Here is a 25,666-nt window from a genome sequence, read left to right on the forward strand (position 1 = left end):
GTTCTTTTAACCTCGATTTTGACTTCAGTAATATTATGCTAATTGTATCAGTAAGAGTTTCTGTCTAAGCTGTCCTGATTTTACCTTACCAATTTTGTACCTTCAGATCTTCCCATCCTATTTCTAAAGGTTGATTTATCTTACTTTCTGGTTTCTATGCCTTCCCTATCCTTTGGTGGAGATGATCTTTGACTATCCTGAAACTTTTTGCCTTATCTCAAAGCATCTTTTACTTTGACAGAGGGCCCAATGGCCTGAAGCTTATTAGCTTCTCTAGATGCTTCTCTAGTTTTCTACTGTCCCTTTTGTCTGCTTGTAGCATAACTCCACCTATAATGACTGTTTACACTTAGTTAACTCTTGAAGTACTGACCAAAGTTATCCAGAGCTGATGCAATCTCCTACCCAATACAAAAATTCACCATTATTAACAAGACCTTAAAATCCCTTATCATTGATGATTTGTGGATAAATCCTTGTATTATTTATTTTTTCTTATGACACCCTTGCTTAACATTCAAAAGAGGCATAATATTGAAGTTGAAAAGGAACTAGGTAATTGATTTTTATGCTTTTCTTAATAGCTAGCACTTATATCATGCTTTAAGTTTTGCAAAGCACTCTACAAATATTATCTTTAACTGGGATGTAGGTGCTGTATATCTTCATTTAACAGATGAAGAATCTGAGACAGACAGTGACTTGGCCAAGGTCACACAGCTATTAAGTGTATCCAAATGGATTTAACTTGGGTCTTTCTGACTCCACATCTAGCACTCTATCTGTGGAATTACCTATATTGAGAACTATTGAATAGAAAAACTTGATCTTGTAAGATGCTTCACAAGAATTTTCATTTTTCTCCTTTATATACCACTGATTTTGGAGATTGTTTCAGTTCATCATGTTTCATTTTAATATTCAAAAATCTTATTTTAAACTTTTTCACTTATAAATGTCCTATAATTTTTCCATGACTAAAATTATGCTTTCAAAGGTCCATAACAGAATACGTTGTACATCCTAGCTAGTTCCATATTTATTTCTTCTGTGTTTCAGATTTGATACTTAAACTAGAGCATTTTCATTGGCTGTCCGGCATACCTGAACATTTTCCTTCCTATCTCTGCCTCCTGGCTTCTTCTAAGTCTTAGTTAAAGTTCTACCTTCTTCAAAAAGCCTTTCCTGATTCCCCCTTAATGCTATAGCCTTCTATTATCTCTGGTTTTTTTTTTTGTTTTGCTTTTTGGAAGGCAATTGGGGTTGTGACTTGCCCAAGGTCACACAGCTAGTTTTTTTGTGTTAAGTGTCTGAGGCCAGATTTGAACTCGGGTGCCCCTGACTCCAGGGCTGGTGCTCTATTCACTGCGTCACCTAGCCACCCCCATATGGTAGGTAGAGTTCCCTATGGAACTTGCTTTTTTTTTGGAGGGGGAAGGCAGGGCAATTGGGGTTAAATGACTTGCCCAAGGTCACACGGCTAGTTTTGTGTTAAGTGTCTGAGTCTGGATTTGAACTCAGGTCCTCCTTACTAGAGGGTTGGTGCTCTATTCACTGTGCCACCTAGCCGCCCCTTATTATCTCTGTTTTATAATGATTCTTTTCCACATTTTGTTTGAATGTAGTTATTTCCCTGTCGTCTTCCCCAGTAGATTGGGAGCTCAGTGAGAGCAAGGACTGTCTTTTGCCTTTCTTTGTGACCCAGCACTTAGCACAGTGCCTGGCACATAGCACTTAATGAATTAACTGATAAGTAGAAATAGAGTAGGTAAGATGCGTATAATGGATTTAGCCTAATAAGGAAAATGAAATCCACTAGAATCTCTATGGTGGTATTATCTGAGATATTTCCCATTTCATAAGTGCAAAGTTTCATACTCTCAATGTTTGGATGATATGATTTTTGTATGTATAAAGAAGATTTTTAGTTTTTATTAGGAATGTGGGGACCTTTTCAGATATTTGGAACATATGTATGAATGATGGGCTTCACCTGGACCCCAAAGTGGTACGAGACCATTGGCACACACAAAAAATGTCTAGACAGGCATTTAAACTAGAAACCGGAACAGCCATGATGTGCAGAACAACAAGAGACCGACTGTAAAAAGTCCAGCCACACAAGTGAGGAGAGAATTCTGCTGCATGCCTCAGGCAATGGAGATGACAGAGTAGCTGATCAAGCAAACAGACAGAAGACGGGATAAGAAGTGGCAAAAGGTTCAAGTCCGAGTGATTCCGTACCAGCAGCATACACATCAAAATGAGGAAACTAGAATGCCATGCAGGAGTGAAGGCCTTGATACTGTTGGGCTATCAGAGACCCTGGTAGAAGAGCATAGGTGTTTTCAGGATATAAACGATAAACTTATAGATTGATAAAGGAATCTTGATCCTTTTTTAAAGATTTCAATTGCAGTAGGTTGGACAATAAATATGATGCATTATCTATGCTGGGTGGTAAGTATTTATATAAGGACAGAGATACAGAACTGAGTGCATTTGATAGACAACATGATCAGTTTTTATATGTGTGTGCATATATATGTGTGTGCATGCATTTGTATGTACATGTGTATATATGTGTGTATGTGTGTGTACATGTATATATTTAAATACTTCAGAAGGGTTAATGTCTAAAGTTTACCACAGTCCTAATCTCTAATTATACTTCCTTAGTCTACCCACTCTTAATTTTCCATTTACACACCAGGCCCCTGAACTCAGAAGTGGGCAGTTAAGAGAGACTTTTTTGGATTCATTTTCAGACGGGAACATCATTATGACAGAAAATTCAAGGGGAACAAAATAAAGGCAGGCCGCTTGGGTGGCAAAAGTCTCAGGCAGCAGGAATGAAATGAAATAGAACACTGTGCCCTGGGGTATGCCAAACAGATTATGCCCACATACATAAAGGGAAAAGTACTGGTCCTAAGCACCAAATTTATGAGGGTATTTTTTTTTTTACTGAGATTCTTAAAAACAACACAATCCTTCAATGGCTACCAATTTCACTTTTGGACAGAAGGAGTAAAAAACTAGCTTTACATGTTCTGACACATTAAAGGCTTTGCTAAAAGGAACACACAATTTTATTAGACAGCAAAGTCTCCGTGCTGAAACAGCAGCACAGAGGTTGGTTGGTTTGTTGATTTTTAAAGCAACTGTGTGTAAGACAATCATGCTCCCAGTATCTAGAATGTTCCTAGTTTCTAGAACTGAAGTTCTCTGAAGTGCTCTATTCACTACAAAGCAGTAATACACCCAACATAATTAGCATATTATATTTATTGTCCAACCTACTGGAATTGACATCTTTTGAAATTTAAAAAACATGGGTCAAGATTCTTTTTTCAAGCTATCAGGCTATGATTTCATAGTCAGCTGGATTTATTTTACCCTTAAGAATTCACACTTGACCTTCACAATTTCAAAAGTGGATGGGGGGGGGGAATAAGACTGCATTTTATTAAGTGTCTGCTATGTGTTAAGCCCTATATAAATATTATCTCATTTGATCCTCACAACCTTGAAAGACAGGTATCAGGGCAACTAGGTGGCACAATGAATTGAGCACCGGCCCTGGAGTCAGGAGGACCTGAGTTCAAATCCAACCTCAGACACTTAACACTTACTAGCCATGTGACCTTAAGCAAGTCACTTAACCCCAACTGCGCTGCCTTCCCCCACTCCAAAAAGCAAAAGAGAAAGACAGAGACAGAGAGAGAGAGACAGGTATCCATTTTATTACCCCCATTTTACAGATGAGGAAACTGGAGCAGCCAAAGGCCAACTGACTTGCCCAGGGGTCACACAACTAGTTAAGTTTATGAGGCTGAATCTGAACTTAGCCTTCCTGACTCCAGGCCCAGTGCTCTACCCACTGTGCCACGCAGTTGCCAAAAACAAATATGTGCGGTCTCATACAACTAACTTTCTAACAATCTCAAACTGGATATCCTTTATCCAAACATCTTAAACTCAACCTGTCCAAAGCTGATCTAATTATCATTTCCCCCAAACTGTGCCCTTCCCCATCAAATTTCTCTATTGCAGTCAAAGGAACCACCATTTTCTCAGCCATCTAGGCTCACAACCTAAAGGTTATCCTAAAAATCTTCACTCTCTTTTACCCCTGATATTCTTTCTGTTGCCAAGGCCTGTCAATTTTGCCTTCATAACATCTCTTCCATATACCCCCTTCTCTCCTCTGATGTTGCCACCACCCTCATGCAGACCTGTATCATGCCTGGACTAATGCAGTGGGCTGTTGGCTGGTCAACCTGCCACAGTTTCTCCTCACTCCAGTCCATCCTCCATTCAGCTATCAAAATGACCTTCCAAAAGTGTAGGTCTAATCATATCACCCCTCCTCAAAAACTCCAATGGCTCTTTATCATCTCCAGGATGAATCTTCTGTTTGGCATTCAAAGACCTTCATAACCTGGCCCCTCCTACCTTTGCAGTCTTCTTACACTTTACACCCTACTAAATATTCTGTAATCCAATGACACTGGCCTCCTTGCTATTCTACAACCAAGACACACCATCTCTTGACTCTGGGCATTTTCATTCACTATTCCTCATGCTTGGGTTACTCTCCTTCTTCATATCTATTTCATGGATTCCCTGGTTTCCTTCAAGTCCCAGCTAAAATCCCACCTACCAAAGGAAGTCTTTGCTTTCCCAGTCCCACTCTAATGTCTTCCTTCTGCTGATTATCACCAGTTTATTCTCTTATGGTTTATTTGCACAGAACTCTTTGCACGTTGTCTCCCACATTATACTGTGAGTCCCTTGAGGGCAGACTCTGTCTTTTACCTTTCTTTGTATCTTCAACACTTAGCACAATGTCTGGCATATAGTAGTTACTTAATAAAAGTCTATTGATTGACTGACAATCAATTACCCCAGCAATGTAGAAATGCATATTTGAAATTACTGATTCCCTGACTACAAGGCATTCAATTTGTTTCCACTATGCTTAATGTGTAGTTGAGGGAAATAATAATAGTGTCACACATGGCGTAAACATAATAGAATAATAGTAGAAGGGTGACATGCCTTATGTAGTTATGCTTCTGTACTCTGCCAAGTCATCCTCTTCCAATGTTTTAGGACTCCATTCCAGACTTACATTCCACACCTTCCTTAACCACCTCCATCTCCCAATTTTCTCATCCGTCTCTGAACTCCTGTAGCATTCATTACTTGTTTGGCATGTCTCTGTCTTATATAGATAATTTTTCATATACACATAGCAAAACAGAAAAACACTGAACTTCAGAGTTAGGAAGACCTAGAGTTGAAATCTGTCTTGTACAAGTAAGAGCTGTGTGGCTCTGAGCAAGTCACTGAACCTCATTTTCCTCATCTGTAAAATGGGAATAGGAGCTCCTACCTTATAGAGTTGTCAAGAAACTCATGTGTATAAAGTGTTGTGAAATAGTTTGTAAATCTTAAAAGTGTATGTAAATGTAATAAATGGTTGTTAAAGTATCTTTAAAATATCTTATTCTCAACCTTTTGGACAGAGTTCAGGTAAAAATAATCCTGGGACAAATTGTTATCCCATTATTCTTTCATATTTACATTCTAAGAACAGAGCACAGGTGGATAAAATGCCTTCTTTTGATTATTATTTTTCCCCAGCTAGAGGCTGAGCTCAATAGCAATAGACTGGACTATTTGCAGCCAGGGACGCTAAAGTTCCAGTTCTGACATTTACCAGCTGTGTGTCTCTAGGCAAGTCCTTCACCTCTCTAAGTCAAAAGAGCATAGATTTAGAATTCAGAGGGACTTAACAGGCCATCTAATCCAACCATTTCATTTTACCAGTGAGGAAATTGCAACTCGGAAAGGCTAAGTGACTTGCCCTCAGTCATATAGTTATTCAGTGTTAGAACAGGATTTGAACTCAGGTCTTTTGACTCCAAGTACAGCATATTCTCTGTAACACTATGCTTCCTCTCGAATCAATTTCCTGTTCTGTAAAATGGAGTTAACAATGTTTATATTATTTCACAGAAGTGTGAGCAAAATACTCTGTAAACCATAAAATGCTATATAAATGCAAGTTATTATTAGAATGTTAGAGTTGCTTGTATCTCCTTTACAGTCATTAGTATAGAATTTTATACATAGTAAGCACTCAAATATATGTAGTCAGATTGCCTAATAATAGCCACAAAGGACATCACGGTCAAGTGAAAGTATTTACAACTTTTTTTTTTTAAAGATACAGAGACATGGGTGTGTCTGAAGGTAGGAGAGACGGCCAACAGAGAAGCAAAAACCAAAGTTATTGGAGAGAGGAGGGAAGGGTCTAGGAGCAAGATTTCTATTTAAGAAATGGACTCGAGCAGATGAGGATAAGACAGACTTTAAAAAGGAAACTGGTGCCTCTTTCTCCAAAATTGGTGAGTTTAATAACGACGACTAATATTTACATAGTGTTTACTATGTGTAAAGCACTGTGTTAACTAAGCACTTTACAATTATTATTTCATTTGATCTTCACAACAACCCTTAGAGGTAGGTGATATTATTATCCCTATTTTACAGATAAAGAAACTGAGGCAAAACAAATTTTAAAGCATTTGAGGCAGGATTTGAACTCAATTCTTCCTAACTTCAGTCCCAGTGCTCTATCCATTGTGCCCCCTAGTTGCCTAAATTTTCTATCCTATCCAACACCTAGAACAATGCTCTGAAAATAGCAAGCATTCCTGAAAGATGCAGGAATATTTATGCTGAATAAATTTTGGGGGGTATATATAGGTATAGTAGCATGTTGAAGGAAAGATGAGGGAATACATGAACAAAGGCACAGCGGTGTAAGTATACAATTATAGTTACAAAAATAGGTAGGGAGAAGATATTTGAATGCCAATATTTATCTTGCAGACATTGAAGAACCACTACAGCTTTTTGGTAAGGGAAATAAAATGATAAGAGATGTGTTACTCACCCCATCTTAATTCCAGTGCTTTCCTTCTCTTAATTTGTCTTAAATATCACTTGTTTATACATATTTCTTTGCTTGTTGTCTCCCTCATTAGATTGTGATCTCTTTAAGGGAAGGAAGTGTCTTTTGCCTCTTTATGTATCCTCAGAGCTTAGCACAGAGCCTGGCCCATTGTAGGTGTTTCATAAATGTTACCAATGACTTGACAGCCAGTGCTATCAGAGAAATGGAGCCCTGTGTGTGAGGAAAGGCAAGTAGGCTAGTAAAGCTGAATTTTAGAGTGCATGGAGGGGAATGTAATGACTGGAAATGCAAGAAGAAGTCAGGTTAAAAGGGAGAATTTCATGTTTGCTCTTGGAGATAAAAGAGTACCACTGCAGTTTGAGTAGGGACATAGCACAGTCAGACTGGTGCGTTAGAAAGATAAGTATAGGAAAAGTAGGAAAGGAGGGATGCGTACAATCAGGGATACCACCAGAGCCTCAGGTCCAATGGTCTTTTAACCATGGTAGGAACAGAGAATCCATAATGGTTCTGCACCAATGTATTAGCAACCACACTAACACACAGGGTGGGCTGCTAGCACAGGTTCTTTGAGTTTTAAAGGGGTTAGCAATCTTACTTTAATTAACAGACTACGTACAGATAAGTAGAAAGAATCAAGTATCTAAGAAAGAATCCAACAGTCTGGGAGAGCACCAACATCTGATTAGTTGGGGGCTCTTAACAAATACTACTCAGTCTACTCAGAGTCCCATCCAAGAAATCAAAAGGTCTTTCTCATGAATGAGCCCCCAAAGTAAAATACCAACCTCCAAGTATATGTAGTTTTCAACTAATAGGCTCAGAGCCAGAAGGCACCACAACCCTGTGACTCAGTGCCTAATTAGCTTAGTACCAAAAAGTGTGAAAGCCTCCCCATAAGAGGTTTCCTAGACAACAATAGCTATCATTCAAAGAAGGGATGAAATTTGTTCTCTAAAATTTCAGGGTAAAGAATTAAGACCATGGGGTGGCTAGGTGGCGCAGTGAATAGAGCACCAGCCCTGGAGTCAGGAGGACCTGAGTTCAAATCCGGCCTCAGACACTTAACACTTATTAGCCACGTGACCTTGGGCAAGTCACTTAACCCCAATTTCCCTGCCCTCCCCCATCCAAAAAGCAAAAAAAAAGAATTAGGACCAACTGATAGAAATTATTGGAACACCATTAACACAATTTACTGGAACTGAGTAAAAATGGAGCAGCTTTGTTAAGTAGTGAGCGCCCCTTCATCAGAAGCATTCAGCTTAGGACTGATGACCACTTGTGAGGGATGAAAGAGCTACAATGTAACATAAAGAGGCCTGGAGCTGGCAAATCTGGTTTCAAATATCATGTTTGCAACTTACTGCTATACCAGGATCATAGATTAAAGCCTGAAGGGACCTCAAAAGTCAAGTGCAAACCGTCTGCCATTTTATAAGGTGAGGAAAGTGAGTCCTAGAAAGTTAAAGTGAATTGACCAGATCCACACAGCAATTGAGTATTTGAAAGTAGTTCTTCTTGACTTTAGAACCAGGATATCAGGAAATATCTTTAGGTTCTCTCTCCAATAACACAGCCATCACCATAGCTCAAACCATCATTACTTATCCACATTGCTTGAAGCTTCTAATTGGTCTCCTTGCCTCAAATCTCCACATTCCTGCCAATAGTTTTTTCTCTTTTCTTTTTGGAGGGGGGGAAGGCAGGGCAATTGGAGTTAAGCGACTTGTCCAAGGTCATATGGCTAGTAAGTGTTTAGTGTCTGAGTCCAGATTTGAACTCAGGTCCTCCTGATTCCAAGGCCAGTGCTCTATTCACTGTGCCACCTAGCCACCCCCTCCCAATGTTTTTTTTTTCTAAAGCACAATTCTGATCATGTCACACCCCCTACTCAATAAACTCCAATGGCTCCCAATTATCTTTAGGAGCAAATGTAACCTTTTTTGTCTTGCATGTAAAGCCCTTGACAAAGCCCCAACCTACCTAGCCAACTTATTATTCCTCATTTCCCTTCACATACACTATGGTTCAGGCAAATCAGCCTTTGTACTCTCCCTCAGCTCTCCATCCCTCCATTTCCTTTGCACTGGCTGTTCCTAATGCTTGGAATGCAATCCCTCCTCACCTGTGCAACCCTGCCTCTTAGAACCCCTACCTTCCTTTAAGACTCAGCTCAAGCACAACCTGAAGCCTTTTCTGAACTCATCCTTCCCCCCCCAACCCCAGCTGCTAGTGCCTTCACCCCAAAGTTATCTTGCATCTATTTTACATACCCATTGTCTCCCCTCATTATACTGTAAGCTCTTCAAGGGCAAAAGCTGTTTTATTTCTGTCTTTGTATAACCAGCAGCTAAGAGAGAGTGTGTAGCACATTTTATTGTTGTTGTTCAGTCATTTTCAGTTGTATCCGACTCTTTGTGACCCCATTTGGGGTTTTCTTGGCAAAGATGTTGGCCATTTAGTCCTCCAGTTCATTTTCCAGATGAGAAAACTGAGGCAAAATGGGTTAAGTGACTCCCCCAGTATCACACAGCTAATAAGTTTCTGATGTCACATTTGAACTCAGGTCTTCCTGACTCCAGGCCTGTGCTCTACCCACTGCACCACCTAGCTGTCCTTAGTAGGCAATTAATAAATGCTTAATATTTGTCAGAGATTAGCCTGACCTAGATGTGGTGGAAGGGCTCATGTTGTAGTAGGGTAAAATTGCAGAATTTTCTTTTCTTTTTTTTTCCCTTTTCCTTTTATTCCCTTTTCTCTTCCAAAAAATAAGCATGAGAAAGCATTTGTATTAAGTCCTTAGGAAGGAATAGTATTATGATAGTCACAGAATCATAAATTTAGAGCTGGAAGGCAACTTAAAGAAAATCTGATCCAACACTTTCATTTTACAAATGAAGAAATATAGAGGCCCAGGGCAAAAACAACTTGTCCAAGATCATACAGAGTCTAGATTCAAGCATTTTTTCTATTACATGAGAGCATTCAGTGAGATGGGGAGAAAAAGTACATGAATGAGAAGATTCCATCAAGGGCAAAGGAAGAAGATATCGAGGTAAATGGATTTGTACACTTAGCACAGTGCTCAGTAGGTGATAGTCACTCCTTAAATGACTTATGATGATCTACCCAACCCAAGTTCTAAATCTGATAAATTCTGAAAATATCAAATCACTCCAGTACTTCCTTCAAATAATTTAACTACTGAGTCAAATAAATTAAGTGCTGAATTATCATCTCCTTCATTAAGTTAACAATGAAGTACTCTGCTTGGTAAATGACACCAACCAGAAGGACTTTCATTTTAAAAGGGGGGAGGGGCAATGACACTTTTAGACTTCAAAGTCATCTATCACTTTAAAGTAAGTATCACAAAAGTGTGTTTTATTAAATAAATAATGAAGAAAAATTTAAACCTTATTCATTCTTATAGCCACAAATGCTCTTCTATTACTCCTGGTCTAGTGAATTTCTATGGTACTTCTTTGAAGACATCATGAATAAGAATAAAGCTAGCCAAATCCTCCTGCCATAAGAAAGAGTTTATAGGGGCAGCTAGGTGGTGTAGTGAGTAGAGCACTGTCCCTGAAGGCAGGAGGACCTGAGTTCAAATCCAATCTCTGACACTTAACACTTAACTAATGTGTGACCTTGGGCAAGTCACTTAATCCCAATTGCCCTCCAAAAAGCAAAAGAAAAAAAAAGAAAGAGTTTATGTAAAAAAAAAAAAATAACATACTCTTTAAATAGACTATTGGCTGAAGTTTATAACATCTAAGGAGTAGGTTGAAAACAAGAATTAAGAAGGGGTGGCCAGGTGGGGCAGTGAGTAAGAGGGTCGGCCCTGGCATCAGGGAGACCCGGGATCGGTTTCAGCCTCAGATACTCGGCACCCACATAAAAATAATAACTGGCCATGTAACCTTGAACAAGTTACTTAACCCCAATTGCTTTTAATTTAAAAAAAATAAGAATTAAGATTTTGTTCTGTTTAAACAGGAATGTATCTTTTTATTAATTAAAAGTGACAATTTAAAAAAAAGATAATGAACATCATGAAACACAAAAGTTATCTGAAAGTATTGCTTTAGTTAAAGAAATAATTTGGTTGGGCGATTATAATCTTTAAATAAGGCATGGAGAAAATCTTATCATAATCTGTTCAAAATGTACTGCGTATTTATATGTCAGGTTGGTTATGAGAAAGATAAAGGAGTTTCAGTGAATAAGAAATCAGTTTGGTTTTACAGGCAACAAACTTTGTTCCAGGTTTCAACAGAAGTATCAGCTACTAGTTTAATTTCTCTTATGTAAAGAAAGCAATCCATAATCTAGGACTGGGTGAGGCAACAAAGTATAAAGGAGTAGAAATACTAAGGAAATACAGGACAGCTCACATTTATGGCTTATGTCCCACTGTCCTTGACAGACTAAACTTATCAATGGGCACAGGGGAAAGAAAATGGTCATCTTCTTCCCATCTTAGATTCAGTCAGACACACAGAGAACCAAGAACAGAAAGTTCTGTTTTCTCAGTAAAGATAGATAAAACTAGTTTTTTTTTAAATGAACAGTTATTCATGAGTGAGATGAGGTATAAATATTAGAAAGCTGAAATATTAAATAACAACAAACTTTCATCTTGTAACCTTTAGCAACAAGACTGCATACTTAATAAACTGTGCTGAAAGAGCAAATCAAAAACTTCGAGAAGACTTCTGGGAAAAAGAAGTAATTTTATTTTAAGTTGCCATTGTATCTCCAGAAGAAGTCATGGGTATGTTTGAATGCTGGAAAGTTGGTTTAGGGTTTTTTTTTTTTTGCTTGTGATACTGTGAAAAATCTTTATACCTCAGTCTTTATATCTTTTAAGAAGGAGCTGTGTAAATTATAAAGATATATTTTGCCAATAAGGAATTGAATTTGGATGAGAAAATGAGTTTTCTACCAGCCCACTAGTTAGAAGAGAAGTACACTGTCAGTCTAACCTATCAAGGTGACAAGTTGAAGAGTTCAAGACTTCAAGCAGACACTTGTAAGACATGACACAAAAAAAGAAGAAAATGACTTAGAGAGGTTAGGTAACTTGACTAAGGCTATACAGTGAGTAAATATTTGATATGGGATTAGAATTCAGGTCGTTGTGATTTCAGCTTCAATACTCTCACTACATCTCCTCTTATTACTATGCCCCTCTTATTGCTTGACATAGACCAGAAATGCTAGTAATAATGGTGAGATGATACAAAGAAATCAAGGGAGCAAGGCTTGACAAATAGGAGGTAAAATTATCTCTATTCATCAATGAGAGTTAACTTGGAAATCCTTAAGAATTTATTTTTAAAATTCGTTTCAGCAAAGTAAAAGGATACAATAAGTCCACAAAAATCACCAGCATTTCCATATTACTAACAAAAACCAAGAAGAAGAGCTGGAAAGAGAAATACCACTTAAAAAAATAAAAGATAATACATATCATGAAATCAATCCACTAGGACTTAGGGTATATAACTGAAAACAATTTTCACAGATAAATGATTTACATAAGTGGAGAGAGTATTAATTGTTGTAATATTATACAAATGATATGAAAGCAACCCATTTATAGATAAAGTATTACAATAAATTACCAATGGGATAATTTGTAGAGTTTTACAAAATAATTTAAAAATTCATATAGAAATACAAAAGATCTTAAGTAGCTAAGGAAATAATGAACAAAAAAAGTATGAAAGAAAGTGGTCTAACAAGATTACATCATATAGCCATAATTATCAAAACTATTTGGTGCTAGACAAAGAAAATGGCAAATCTGACCAAGGAAACAGATTAGATAAGCAAACCCAAAACACAAAGTACCAGAGAAAGTTCTGTTTATGCAGTAAGAAATGCTGGAAAAACTGGATAGCCATATGGTGGAAAATAAGTTTAGACAAATGTTTTCTGCTATGCGTCATAAAAATTCCAAATAGATAAATAAGGTGAGTATAAAAACTTGTATCATTAAAAAAATTAGAGTTGAAAGTTCTCCCTCTCAATTATGCATAAGAAATGAATTCATAAATAGTGACAAAGGTGAATTAGAAAAAATACTTTGATTTATAAAAATTAAAATCTTTTTAAAAAAGAAATGGACATAAATAAGGAAAGATTTGGACTGATAAAAATATATGAAACCCCTAATTAAAGTCTGGCTCCAAAATCAATAGGAAATTGTGATGAATATATATTAAGAATTATTGTCCAGCAGGTCAAAGCATATGAACAAAAAATTCTGCACAAGGTATCAACAATATAAAAGTATTTAAAATTAATTAATAGATGCAATTAAAACACCCATCACCTAAAAAGAACCATTATTCATAACAACACTATTTTAAATAGAATAACAAAGTCAATAAGTGCCAAAACCCACTGAGGTTTGGTTGAATCTAATTGTTTCTGGACTACAAGAGGCAGATGTTATTTTCTCTTTCTTTGTATCCCTAGTATTTAACGTAGTGCCAAGAACACAATAAGCACTTAATAAATTGTTGTTCACCTGACTTGAATTATATATGGATGACTAAATTTTTTACTATTAAATGGGAGGGAATAGCAATTTTTTACTTATTGTTTTAATCAAGAAGCAATTATCCACAGCTACTCCCTCTTCCTTATCCAATATAGCTAATTAATTGTGAAATATTTTTATTTCTAACTTTGCCACATCTCTCCCATCTGATACCTTCTTATCATACACCTGCCATCTTCAGGCCCTCATCACCACTCATCTGGATTATTCCAACAATTATTCCTAATTTTTCTCCCTGACTTAAATCTCTCCCATTCCAGACCATCCAATATATTGCTACTGAGCTAATTTTCCCTAAGTACAAATCTGACTATTTTCTGTGAGTCTATCATCATATCATTCTCTCTCTCTCTCTTCCACACACACATACACTTTTGTCTTTCTTGAACTCCCTCCAACTGTCCACAATATGTATATTTTAAAATATATTTATAAAAATTAAGTTTTATGTTCTTAATTTACATATTAGGTAAGTTCAACTCCATATCTTTTGTCTCTGTCACAAAAAAAAAATAGACTTTTATGAGAACCAAAAAAAAATTCAGTTACCTCAAAAAAGTAAATGAAGACACCAAAAAAACCTGTAAGTTAAAGAACACACTCTTCCTTTCTGTTAACAAATGATAAATTATAAAAAGTGAAGACTTACTTATACTGCGAGCAATCACTATATTAGATGGTTTTGCTCAAATACTTTATGGGAATATAAGGGTGGTGATTGCTTATTGGGCAGAGATAAACGTATCAAAACTATACCAATTTTGAAACTGTTTTGCTTTTCATCTCTTGGAGCCTTATAAATGGTATTTTCATTTGTGTAACAAATGTTCCACAGTGTAGTACAGGGTTCCTCTATAAAGAAAGGTTGCTCTCTGCTAAGACAAGAACAAATTAAACTGAATTAAACTATACCTAGTGCAATAATGATTTTTTAAAAGTGTCAGTGTCCTTCTTAGAAATGAGTTTCTAACACTTAGATCCTAAACTTACATATAGATGTTGATATAAGACTCAACAAATCCCAAGCAAGCTTGTTTCATTCTTCACCATTAAACAACTTGAATTATACCACCACAAATGGAAAGAAGCCCACAACACTTAACAGTATTATTACTAAGGTGTGCCTGACCTTCCTAACTTATGACTGTAGCTTAAATGAGGGCTTGGAATCTGTTTCCTATGTGTACTCCAGGAAAGAAAAAAGGTGGGTAGGTAGGGTAGGCAAAGGGACTTTTGATTACTATAGTTTCTACTAGATCTCTACAAGAGTTAGGGTGGTCAAATGTTCCTACCTTCTTCAACTCTTTCCAGAGGTTCCCCAAGGGATAATAATTTGAATTTTTTCCTAGGTCTAGGAACAAAATGTTCGCTTAAAAAATTCTTTTGGATCCTAAATTTTGGGGTTAATTCCTAGAAAAGAAAATCTATCAAGTCTTCTGTTATTATTGCCACTAAATTTAGTTATTGTTGAAAACCAACTTCTGTGCACATCCCCAAACCTAGAGAACTAAATGGCAATTGCACTATGGCTGTGAGTTCGCACTTGATCTTTGACTGCAACATACACATAAAGTTGGATCTCGGTCATAAAATAATTCACAAATAGGGTTTTACTTACACTATATGTGCAAGGTCAAGTGGCTTCTCTGGTTGCTCAGGAAAAACAGGATGTGGGGGCTCCCTGGTGGGTACACAACCCAGAGATTTACTAATTGCATGGCTCAGCTTCTTTGCAGGTGATTTCTGTATCAAAGGAAAAAATAATCAATTAAACCTTCAAATGAACTGCACATTGTGCTTCTGGAGACTACATAATAAACATCTTTTCAAATACAGAGAAAGCTATCAGAAAGAGTACTAGGTTGGAAAATAAAGATCACAGGTTCTTGTACTAAGTTTGCCATTAATGAAGTTTTTTTTTTTCCAAGTCATTTAACCATTCTTGGTCTCAACTAAATGCGATGATATTGATGGTGATTTTTAGCCGGAACACTGCATGGCTATGATTGAACAATTAAATAGTGGCAATACATTAAGGGAAATCAAAGCTGCTTCAAGGTTATTTCTATTTTATATATTCTCAGCACACTATATTCCAAACATTTCTACCATGGAGTAGTTCTTCCAAATCAAACTTTCTTTTCTGTTCATATTGAAATTGTTTTATGTCAATTCCCTCTGTCTCTGTGATTATAGCACTATCCCAGCATCACTGCTCTTAAAATACTAACACTGTTAATATGTTAAAAATTTATTTCCTCAATCACATACAAGTAACCTTTGACTCAGTTAAAGACAATATGAGTAAAGGAAACTAAAAGAAAGGAAACAGACTTTGAAAACATTTGTAAAAATGTTTTAGGGTATGGTATAAGAGAATGAGTAGTTGAAAGACATATGGGCATAAAAACAATTTTTACACATACTATCGAATTCTCTCTTTTGATTTTTAAAACATAGTACACACATTGCTATGATGGAGACAGCAACATTCTCACACCAAAAATCATTATTTGCTAGATTATTTAAGATTTTTTTGTCTAGATCAAAAAGAACACTGTTCCAAAACTGAACTCTTCCTGTCCTATCTAATGTTTTTTTTTAGAAAGTCAAATCACAGACCTAAAATACCTTGTGATAAAACTAATTTAAATCTATATTTGAAACTCTTGTTCAAATTCAATGTAAAATGTTCAAGAGAAAACAGGTCTTTTACAGAGAAGAAAAAAAGCTCTGAACAATTGTTACTTTAATGTTATAGTTAAACTAAAAAATAATGCATGGTCCCTGTTAAATAGAATCGATTTTCTTTTGACATTTATTCTATAATAACTATTTATATTATAAATAACCATATGTCAGAAATTTGGCCACCAGAAGATGAATTATTTTAGCTACAGCAAAGCATTGCAAACCATGAAGGTTGTCTACTTAAGGCAGAGATGATTTGCAATCTGAAGTGGACTTGCCAATTCCCAGTGAAATTATGATACTTTTTAAGTATTGTAAATTATAAGTACATAGATTTGCACCACTGACTAAGGGGAAACTGATAAAAAATATTAGCAGACGCTGAATCCTTAGAGTGAACTCGATAATTAAACAGCAATAAAAGTTTCACTATTAAAACAGTAGTTTTTGGAAAATTTATCTCAATTTATAAAAAAAAAGATGATTAGATTCAATCCTTCCTGGAGTACTGTTTATGCATATTCAATTAGATGTATCCAATAACTACAGATGAAAATATCTGATGGGGTGGCAAAGGTTTTTATTTTTCTTTAGGAGATCCAATTGGAAATGACATCCTTTTGATTATTGTCAAGATGGTAATGGGAGATTTTTACACTTAACAGGGAGATATCTCGCTTGTTTTTTCTCCATTTCCATTTCTGCAACATAATGAGGAAGGAGAAGAGTCAGAAGACTAATCTGGCTTGCTGGAAAAGCAAATTAATACTATCCATTTAATTAGCTTCAACTGGCTTATTAGCAGGTTGAATGGACTATCCCAGCTGAAAATGGAAAAAAGTCACTGAACTGAAAAAAAATACTTAATATGGTTTTTAGATGCCAAGCTTCACTGGGGAATCTAATTTTGAAATGGGATTGAGAGTATCAAGTGAATTCATTTTAAATCAAAATCTAGAAGCCAATAATCTTTAAAAAAAAAAAAAACCTATGTATGCTAATCCTTAACTCTTAGCAACCATAACCTAATAAAAAGAATGGAAGATTAAATTAAGTTGCAATTGCTCAATAAGAAAACAGTTAGAAAGATACTAAGTAATAACTAGACATTCTTTTAAAAGTTTGCTAAAAATCATCTTTAAATATACGATTTTTTTTTTAAATCAAGAGAGCTCAAAGGTCAAAGTACAAGTCTGGTGCACTTTACAAGTTATATTAATGCTATTATATGCCTAGCTTTATAAATAAAATTACATTCTTTATTTTTAAATGCTGTTAAAATATATTACTATAATCATGTTCTTATGTAAAAGTTACCCATAGTACCAACAGTATGTTTGGGTTTTATATTAGTCAGGCCATGACTCTAGTATCAACATCTGCCATGTTCCCCAGATGCAGGAAAAACAATAAAAAGGGGAAAGTCACCTGAGTGCTGTTGTTATAAGGAATAAAATAAACTGACACTTGTGTAATGATAACGACCAAGCTTATCTCCAGAGAAGAGTTAAGAAAATATATCTTCCTGCCTTGATTGGACTATGCGTGGATTATGGCTTGTTTTGTCAGATGTGTTCAATGTATGGATTTTACTGATTTTTTTTGCTCTTTTTTTACTATGAAGGGAATGTCTTAGACTGGGTATGAGAGAAAGAAGGGATATATTTAGAAATTACTGTGATTTTGTGCAAAAGGCCTCAGTAGAAATTTAAAAAGTATTTAAATTGAGTGGTAATAAAGGTCATATTTCTTAAAATGCAACATAGTAAAACCCCACCTAAACCATGTCAAATTCTTGCCTATTTAAAAGTTTTTAGTTTTATTAATTTGAAGACCAAAAATGAAAATTTCTATACATACAGAACATAAAAAGAGGACTTTATGTAAAACTATGAAGCTCTGTCTAATATCCTTTGGCTTAAAAATATTATATAACAAATTTTATATATTACTTTCAAAACTGACCTATCTGTGTTTTTTTTTTCTGAGCTTCCTCCTTTTCTCTTCTGTGCAATTTTTAAAAATATTTCACTGACCCCATTTTTTGTTATCAGTATTACTAGCCTTTTCTTCCCCTAACACCCCTCTCAATAAAAAACTGAAAGAAATGGTAGGGGCGGGGGGTTTGGGGGGGCTGACCCTTGTAATATATAAGCATAATCATAGAAAAGAAATCTACACAATGGCTATGTCCAAAACATATGTCTCTTTCTGCACCTTGTATCAATCACTTTTTTGGATATGTCTCACCATAAGTTTTTCTGGGGACATGATTGTTCACTGCGTTGATAAGAGTTTTTAAGTCTTGCAAAGTTGTTTTTTCTTTACAATATTGTCATCCTTTTATAAACTGCTCTCCTGGTTCTACTCATTTAATATTTCAACAATTCATACTACCCAAGACTCTCTGAAATATTTTTTTATCATTGTTATGGTGCAATAATGTTATTATTCAGGATTCTTCAAATGATGAGGAATCTATTAGATTCTAGTGCTTTCTTTTTTTCCTTTTAATTCCCATAATGTCCTCACTTTAGTATGTCCTCTGTCCATTTCAGATAAGAATGAGGTTCATCTGATGCCCTTTCCCCCACTCCTTCCTCCATGCTTGTATGTAGCCTTTTTTCCTCATGTACATCTATGAGAAATAACAAGTTCCACCCCCTCCTCTTCTGTTTCACACCAGTATACTCCCCTTCTCTTTCCTGTCTTTCCCCAATCTAAAATCCTCTCTTACAAGAAAATCAACTTACCCCAGGACTTCTGTTTTTTCTTATTTAACTCCTTTAATACACTTTTAAGACATCAAGATCCTGAGGAGATACTTGTTTCTTCTCTCCCTATTAGTATGTTAACCCTACATCATCATATAGCGCCAGCTAGTTGCACAAATAATCTTTTTTGTGTTTCCCTAGACACTTGTGTTTGATTTTCATAGTTCAAAGTTGTTCTTTTCATCGGAAATACTTTAAAAAGTCTTCTAATTACACTAAAGTCCTGTTTTTTTCCCTCACATAGAAGTATACTCAACACTGCAGGGTAAGTTAGTCTTAAGTGTAAGCCTATATCTTTTGTCTTTTGTAATACCATATTGTAAGATCTCTAATTGTTTATAATAGAAGCTCTCAGATCTTCTGTGGTCCCAGCTAAGTTTCCTTGGTACTGAACTCCTTCTTTCAGTATGTTTGCAATATTTTTACTTGATGTGTGAGTTTTAGATTTTAATTATGATATTTCTGGGGCTTTTCCTTTTGGAGTTGCTGTCAGGACATCAGCAGATTCTTCCCATCTTCACTTTGTCCTCTGGTTCTAAGATATCTAGGGAGTTTTCATTTCTGATTTCATGAAATATAGTGTCCAAGCTTTTTTTATTTAATTATGGTTTTCAGGGAGTCCAAAGGTTCTTAAATTATTTCTCATTGACCTATTTTCTAGCTATTACTATTTTTAGTCAGATATCTTGAATTTTCTTCTATTTTTCAATCTTTTAATTGTGTTCCAATTTGTTTTGCTATGTTATAGAGTCACTGATTTCTATTTGATCTATTCAGGGAGTCAATTACTTGGATAAGGTTTAGCACATTCTCACTACGCTTTCTTTCCCATTCCCCAAAACCATATTCTACCTCCAAAATTCTACATCAGATCTACCCACTCGTTCCATTGTGCTCTCTGGAGTGCCTGCTCTACATTTAACAAGCTTTCTTTCATATTAAGCCTTTTCCTTTCCCACTCCTTCCATTTTCTGGCACTCACTGAAACCAAGTTCCCTTCTGATGGAATGTGACTCTTTCCACTACTGATTGTACTTTCATTCATACCCCTGCCTCACTGGTTGTGGTACAAGAGTATGAATAATCTTCTAGAGTCTCCTTCTACCATCATTATTCTGTAATATTTCTTCCTATGAGGTTCACTCAATCCCTATTTATCGCCCAATAAACATTCTGGATAACTATTATTTACTGATTCCCAGGACACTCTCATTCCTTCCTCAGTAAGTTTAATGCGTGGCTCACAATCTTTCTCTTCATTCCAACTCCTGACTTAATTTTAGGAGTCTTCAATAAATATACTGATACACTCTCAAAAACTTTAACTTTTGAGTTCCTCAATTCACTCATTTCTCTGGACCTACTCTTCCATTCCACCTTAGTTACAAACAGATGGTCATAACCCATAAGTGTTCTATTTCGATGTTCGTGAACTCTGAAACTCCATTTTATGATCATAGTCCCTTGTCTTTCTATCTTGTCCTCTGCTTTGTGATTTGTGAAATTGTTCTTCACTTTCACTGTAATCTCTAATCCCTCCACAGCTCTCACTGTTTTTTCACTAGCTACCGATTAAATACCACTGTCAGACTTGAGCTCCTTGCTTCCTTATACTATCACTGACATGTCTTTCTGATCCCCAAATTTGTATTACTTCCACCATCTGCTGTCTTCATTCCTATTGATGTGCTACTGAATGGAGCAGGAGAAAATCACAAAAGTAAATTGACTAGGTCCACCACAAACTTTTGTTAAATAATTTCAATTGAGCTCTCACTGCAGCAATCTTTTTATACATCCCTAACTGATTTTCTATCCCACTCATCACAGTAGCTATTTCAAAATTTTCTCAACTTTCCTCAAATTTCCCATGGTACCCATTCCCCACCCCCTTTCTGCTGAGAACCTTGGCCTTACATGTCACTGAAAAAATTGAGGTGATTCACCAAAAGTTTCCTCTTCTCTATTCTCCAGCCTACATCATTCAGATGTGTTCCTCCACTATAAGAAAGAGGGAAAAAAAAACCAACCCTCATATGATCTGACTATCCCACTATTGTCTTTGTCCCACCTCCCTTTATGGCTAAACTCAGAGAAAGCCATCCACATTCATTAAATCCTCTGTAGTCTGGCTTTCCACCTCATCACTCAACTGAAACTGCTCTTTCAGAAGTTACCAATGATCTCTTAACTCTCAAAGTTACCCATTTCTCAATCTTCACCCTCCTTAGTATCTATCTAGTCTATATTTATATATAGTCATGTTTGACCCTTAGAGCCCTCCACAGCTTTGCTCCTTATTTTTCTGGTCTTATGCTTTACCCCGCTAACCTATAGCAGCTCTGGCATTCTTGCTGTTCCTTGAACGTGACACTCTCTAACTCCATAACTTTTCTCTATACTGTTCTCTATACCTGGAAGGCCCTGCCCCTCACCTCTGCCTCCTTGCTTCCTTCAGGACTGAACTCAAATCTGACCTTCTTCAGAACGGCTTTCCCAGAACCTTTCCCTGTCTCCCACTGCTACTGCCTTCTCAGAGCTACTGCTACTGTAATCCCACAGATTACTTCCAATTTACCATATATGTATCTCGTATGCATCATTGTTTTTATGTTGTTTCCTCTAGTAGAATGTGAGCTCTCTGAGGGCAAGGATTATTTTTGTTTCTATTTCTATCCCCACTATGTCCCTTGCACATAGTAAGCATTTAATAACTTACTTTCTGTATCTGACACTGTTGATTGCCTTAGCCTCCTGAAGACACTCTCCTCTCTGGGTTTTTGTGATTCTATTATCTCTCTTCTGATTTGTCTCCTACCTGCATAACCACTTCTTCTCAGTCTCCTCTTCTGGTCCATTATCCATATTATTTTCCCTAATTATAGGTATTCCTGAAATTTCAAACCTAGGCCCTCTTCTTGTCTCTATCTATACTCTCTTTCTTGGTCCCTTGCACTTCAGCTCCATAGCAACAATTACCTATTGGGAATTTAAAACTGTATGTCCTACAAACAACTTAAACCTGAATACATTACCTTTCCTCCCACATCTTACCCTCTTCCAAACTGTAAACACTCAGAAGAGTTTGAACTGACCATCCACAGAGAAAAGACAAATGAATCAAGAATGTTTATTGCCCAGATTACAATGTGCATTTGGAGAGAAGACCTATAGTGCTTGTCCATCAGTATATAATCTGTATGACATAGCTGTAATGTTAATGGCATATAAGATCTTCCCTGTCCATTAATAGGCCTCACATGTAGCCCATTAGGAAAGCTTGATTAGGGGAGCCTTGCTTTTCAGGAAGGTCCACACCTTTTGTTACTTTGCAGTAAGGCAGTGGGACACAAGGGCTGTGATGCCCTCTAACCCTGGAAGTGTATATATACTCTGAGGTTAACATTTTGCTTTGGGGCTCACTCACTGGAAAAGTGTTCTTGTGATTTGACCAGATGAGACTCTGAGTAGCCAGTTTTGAAAAATCCAGATTGGTGCTTCTCTGTCTGGTAACTATGTATGTATTGCTTTGGTCAGCCTGTTAGACCTATCTATTGATCTGTGCTAATTTCTCAGACAATTAGAAGCCCTGTCTGTGGGTCTTTATTTCTCTGCTTGTATTTTCTCTGTATTTTCTTTGAAGTTCAAGGTGCTGACTTTTCCCTATAACTAATGAATATAATTTTAAAAAATTATTGACCCCTTGAACAGCTATCTTTCCTAGTAAAGTAGATCTAGATGTACTAGCAGCCATCCTGGGTATGCCAGTGTGGTTGGTGATACAATAGTACAGATGGACAATAAGCTAGATCCAGAGTTAAATAGGAAAAAAGTAAGCTGGACTGCATTTGGGAAATTACAAAACTCTTTTATAGCTCCCAAGCTTCCCATGGAAGCAAAAACCCATCTTTTTAACAGCAATATTCTACCTATCTAGGGGCAGCCAGGTAGCACAGTGAATAAGAGCACCAGCTCCAGTGTCAGGATGACCTGGGGATCGAACCCGGGCTCAGACACTTAGCACCCACCCAGAAACACCTGGCTGTGTAACCTTGAGCAAGTTACTTACCCCAATTGCTTAGGGGCGGCCAGGTGGCTCAGTGAGTAAGAGCACTGGCTCCCAGTGTCAGGATGACCTGGGGATCGAATCCAGGCTCAGATACTTAGCACCACACCCAGAAATAACTGGCTGTGTAACCTTAAGCAAGTTACTTAACCCCAATTGCTTAAAAAAAAATATTCTACCTATCTTATTATATGGCAGAAAGATAAAGAATAAAAGTCTTTAAAAAGTTAAATGGAAAGGTACATGCTGACCATGAGAAAACTATAACATAAAACCAGCAAAAAACTATGAAGAAGATTAGGAATAAAAGATATCAAAGATAAATTGCATAACAGGAAGAGAAAATGGGCTAGTCACGTGTGATATAAGGGACGGCAAGTGGAAAGCTAAAGTCCTCCAATGGTGACTTCCTAATGTCCAAAGAAAGGGAAGAAGGCCACCAACACAGTGGGTTTACACCCTGTAACAAATTTAAGGGAGGCCATAAAAGAATCACACAGGATGTACAAGTATGGATGTGTTGCAATCTGCTTCACTGGAGTGATCAAATGAATGAAATCACAGGTCTGAGTTAGGAACTATGAGTATGAAGATTCAGAAAAGCATAGGAAGACTTATAAGAACTTATTATATACAAAACAAAGTAAGGTAGGGGACCAGAAAAACAATGTAAACAATGAACACAAAAAAATGTGAATAGAACTAAACACAACAAAAAAACCCAAAACATTATTTTATTATAATGACCAAGCCTGGCCCTGAAGAAATGAAAAAATGAAAATTTCCCCTTCATGGATGACTATGGGTATTGAACAACACATATATGGTCAGATTCAGTGAGTTTTCTAGTTTTGCTGAATTGCTTTTTGGAAAAGCCTTTTTCTTTTAAATTTTTTTTGTTACAAAGGAAGTACCACTAAATAGGGGAGGCAGAAGGGATACATTCAGAAGTGAACATGATGGCAAAAAAAGACAGTAATAATTTTAAAAGGTGCTATCATAATAGTACAGGTGAAGAATGGACTAGACTAAGATGGGGAAATATAATTGAGAGAAAGGAAAATTTTCAAGAGATGCTATGGAGATATGATTGACAAGATTTGGCAATTTATTATATATTAAGCATAAAGAAGAGAAGTCTTGAGGAAGATTCTCAGGTCACATTATTGTCTCAGTTATGTAATACACTGAAATCCCCAGATTCTTTTTTTTTTTTTAGATGAACTGTTTTCTAGCCATGCTTCCTCATCTTGAATTTCTGGAACTGATTTTTTAAAATGAAATATAAAGCTTTATATTCATCCCTATAAATTTCATCTTATTAGATTTGGCTCAATGTTCAAGGCTGTCAAAATATTATGGATCCTCATTTTTTCATCCAGTAAGTTAGCTACCCTTCCCTGCTTTATGTCATCTACAGTCTGGATAAGTACACTATCTGTACCTTTATCCGGGCTGCTCATAAAAGCAGCTAAAACAGTATAAGGCCAAGCAATAAATCCCTGGGGCACTTCACCAAAGAACTTTCAAAATAACATTAAATGACAGATGGTTTCTTTTTGGATCCTCCCATTCAATTAGTTCTCTATATAGGTCGCACCTATCTTTTTCTCACCAACATGAGACTCTCATATTCTTCATTAAAATTTAGGTAAACAATATCTACAGTCTCCTCCTGATGTATCAGTCTATTAACTGTATCAAAAAAAGTAAATTAGTCTGGCATAAACTGTTCTTGATAAAGATGTACTTTGTTCATTTAATATTATATAGGTTCCTGTAAAAGTCAACAGCAGAGCCCTGAGCATTGAGTACAATGTGGACTATTTTCTCAGTCATTCACACAGAAAAATACAAAAGAAATGTGCTAAAAGCTCACATCAGAAAGTGTTCCAGTTATTCTGCATCTCAAAACCAGGAAGCAAAGAGAGGATGAAAGCCAACACAGTCAAGCCTTTAAGGGTTTGGGATTGGCATTGGTGAAAAGAATACCCATTCACAGGTGAAATGTTACAACTTTTAAAGTCCCTAATGAGCCTTCCAAACTCTCAATGATACAAATATGGTCTTGATCCCTAAACTGGAGGGAGACAAAGAAAACTATTAAAATAATATCGCTAATGAATACCAATTTTTACATAGTAAATGAAATATTAGCAGAGAGGCTGCAACAATATATTTTTAAAATTATGTATTATGACCAGACTGAATTTATACCAGAAATACAGGGTGAGATTAATATATAAGGAAAACTATAAATATAACATATCATGTTAATAACAAACATAATAAAACCACATGATTACATCAACAGATGCTGAAAAAGATCTTGACAAAATCCCACATCTATTTCTGCTAAAAACACTAGGAAGAAAAAGACTAACCAAATCTTTACTTTATGTGGTTAAGTAAAAGCTATCTAAAACTGAGAACCAACATTATATGTAATGGAAAAAGACTAGAAACCTGCACCATAAGAGAAGACTGCTAAAGCAAGGATGTTCATTACCACCACAATTAATTTAACATGGTGGTGGAAATACTAGCTATGGCAATAAGACAAAAAA

The 25,666-nt window shown here is 36.2% G+C and overlaps 1 protein-coding gene and 1 long non-coding RNA gene across 12 annotated transcripts in view; one reads left to right on the forward strand and one right to left on the reverse strand.

Annotated features, from left to right (window-relative positions):
* The window catches only part of LOC138149102 (uncharacterized), a 258,992-nt gene that overhangs the window by 230,663 nt on the left and 2,663 nt on the right, over window positions 1-25,666 (forward strand). The gene's annotated exons all lie outside the window — the stretch shown is intronic.
* Window positions 1-25,666, reverse strand: part of DTNB (dystrobrevin beta) — a 375,244-nt gene that overhangs the window by 199,236 nt on the left and 150,342 nt on the right. For all 11 annotated transcript variants that reach the window (XM_069071996.1, XM_069072001.1, XM_069071997.1 and 8 more), the window contains one exon: window positions 15,187-15,311. In XM_069071996.1, the coding sequence (XP_068928097.1) occupies window positions 15,187-15,311 (125 nt within the window). The remainder of the gene's footprint in view (window positions 1-15,186; window positions 15,312-25,666) is intronic.

Source organism: Petaurus breviceps, unplaced genomic scaffold, assembly GCF_028583685.1.
Source record: "Petaurus breviceps papuanus isolate PSGF00001 unplaced genomic scaffold, PetGlider_PUasm1.0 90845, whole genome shotgun sequence".
NCBI lineage: Eukaryota > Metazoa > Chordata > Mammalia > Diprotodontia > Petauridae > Petaurus > Petaurus breviceps.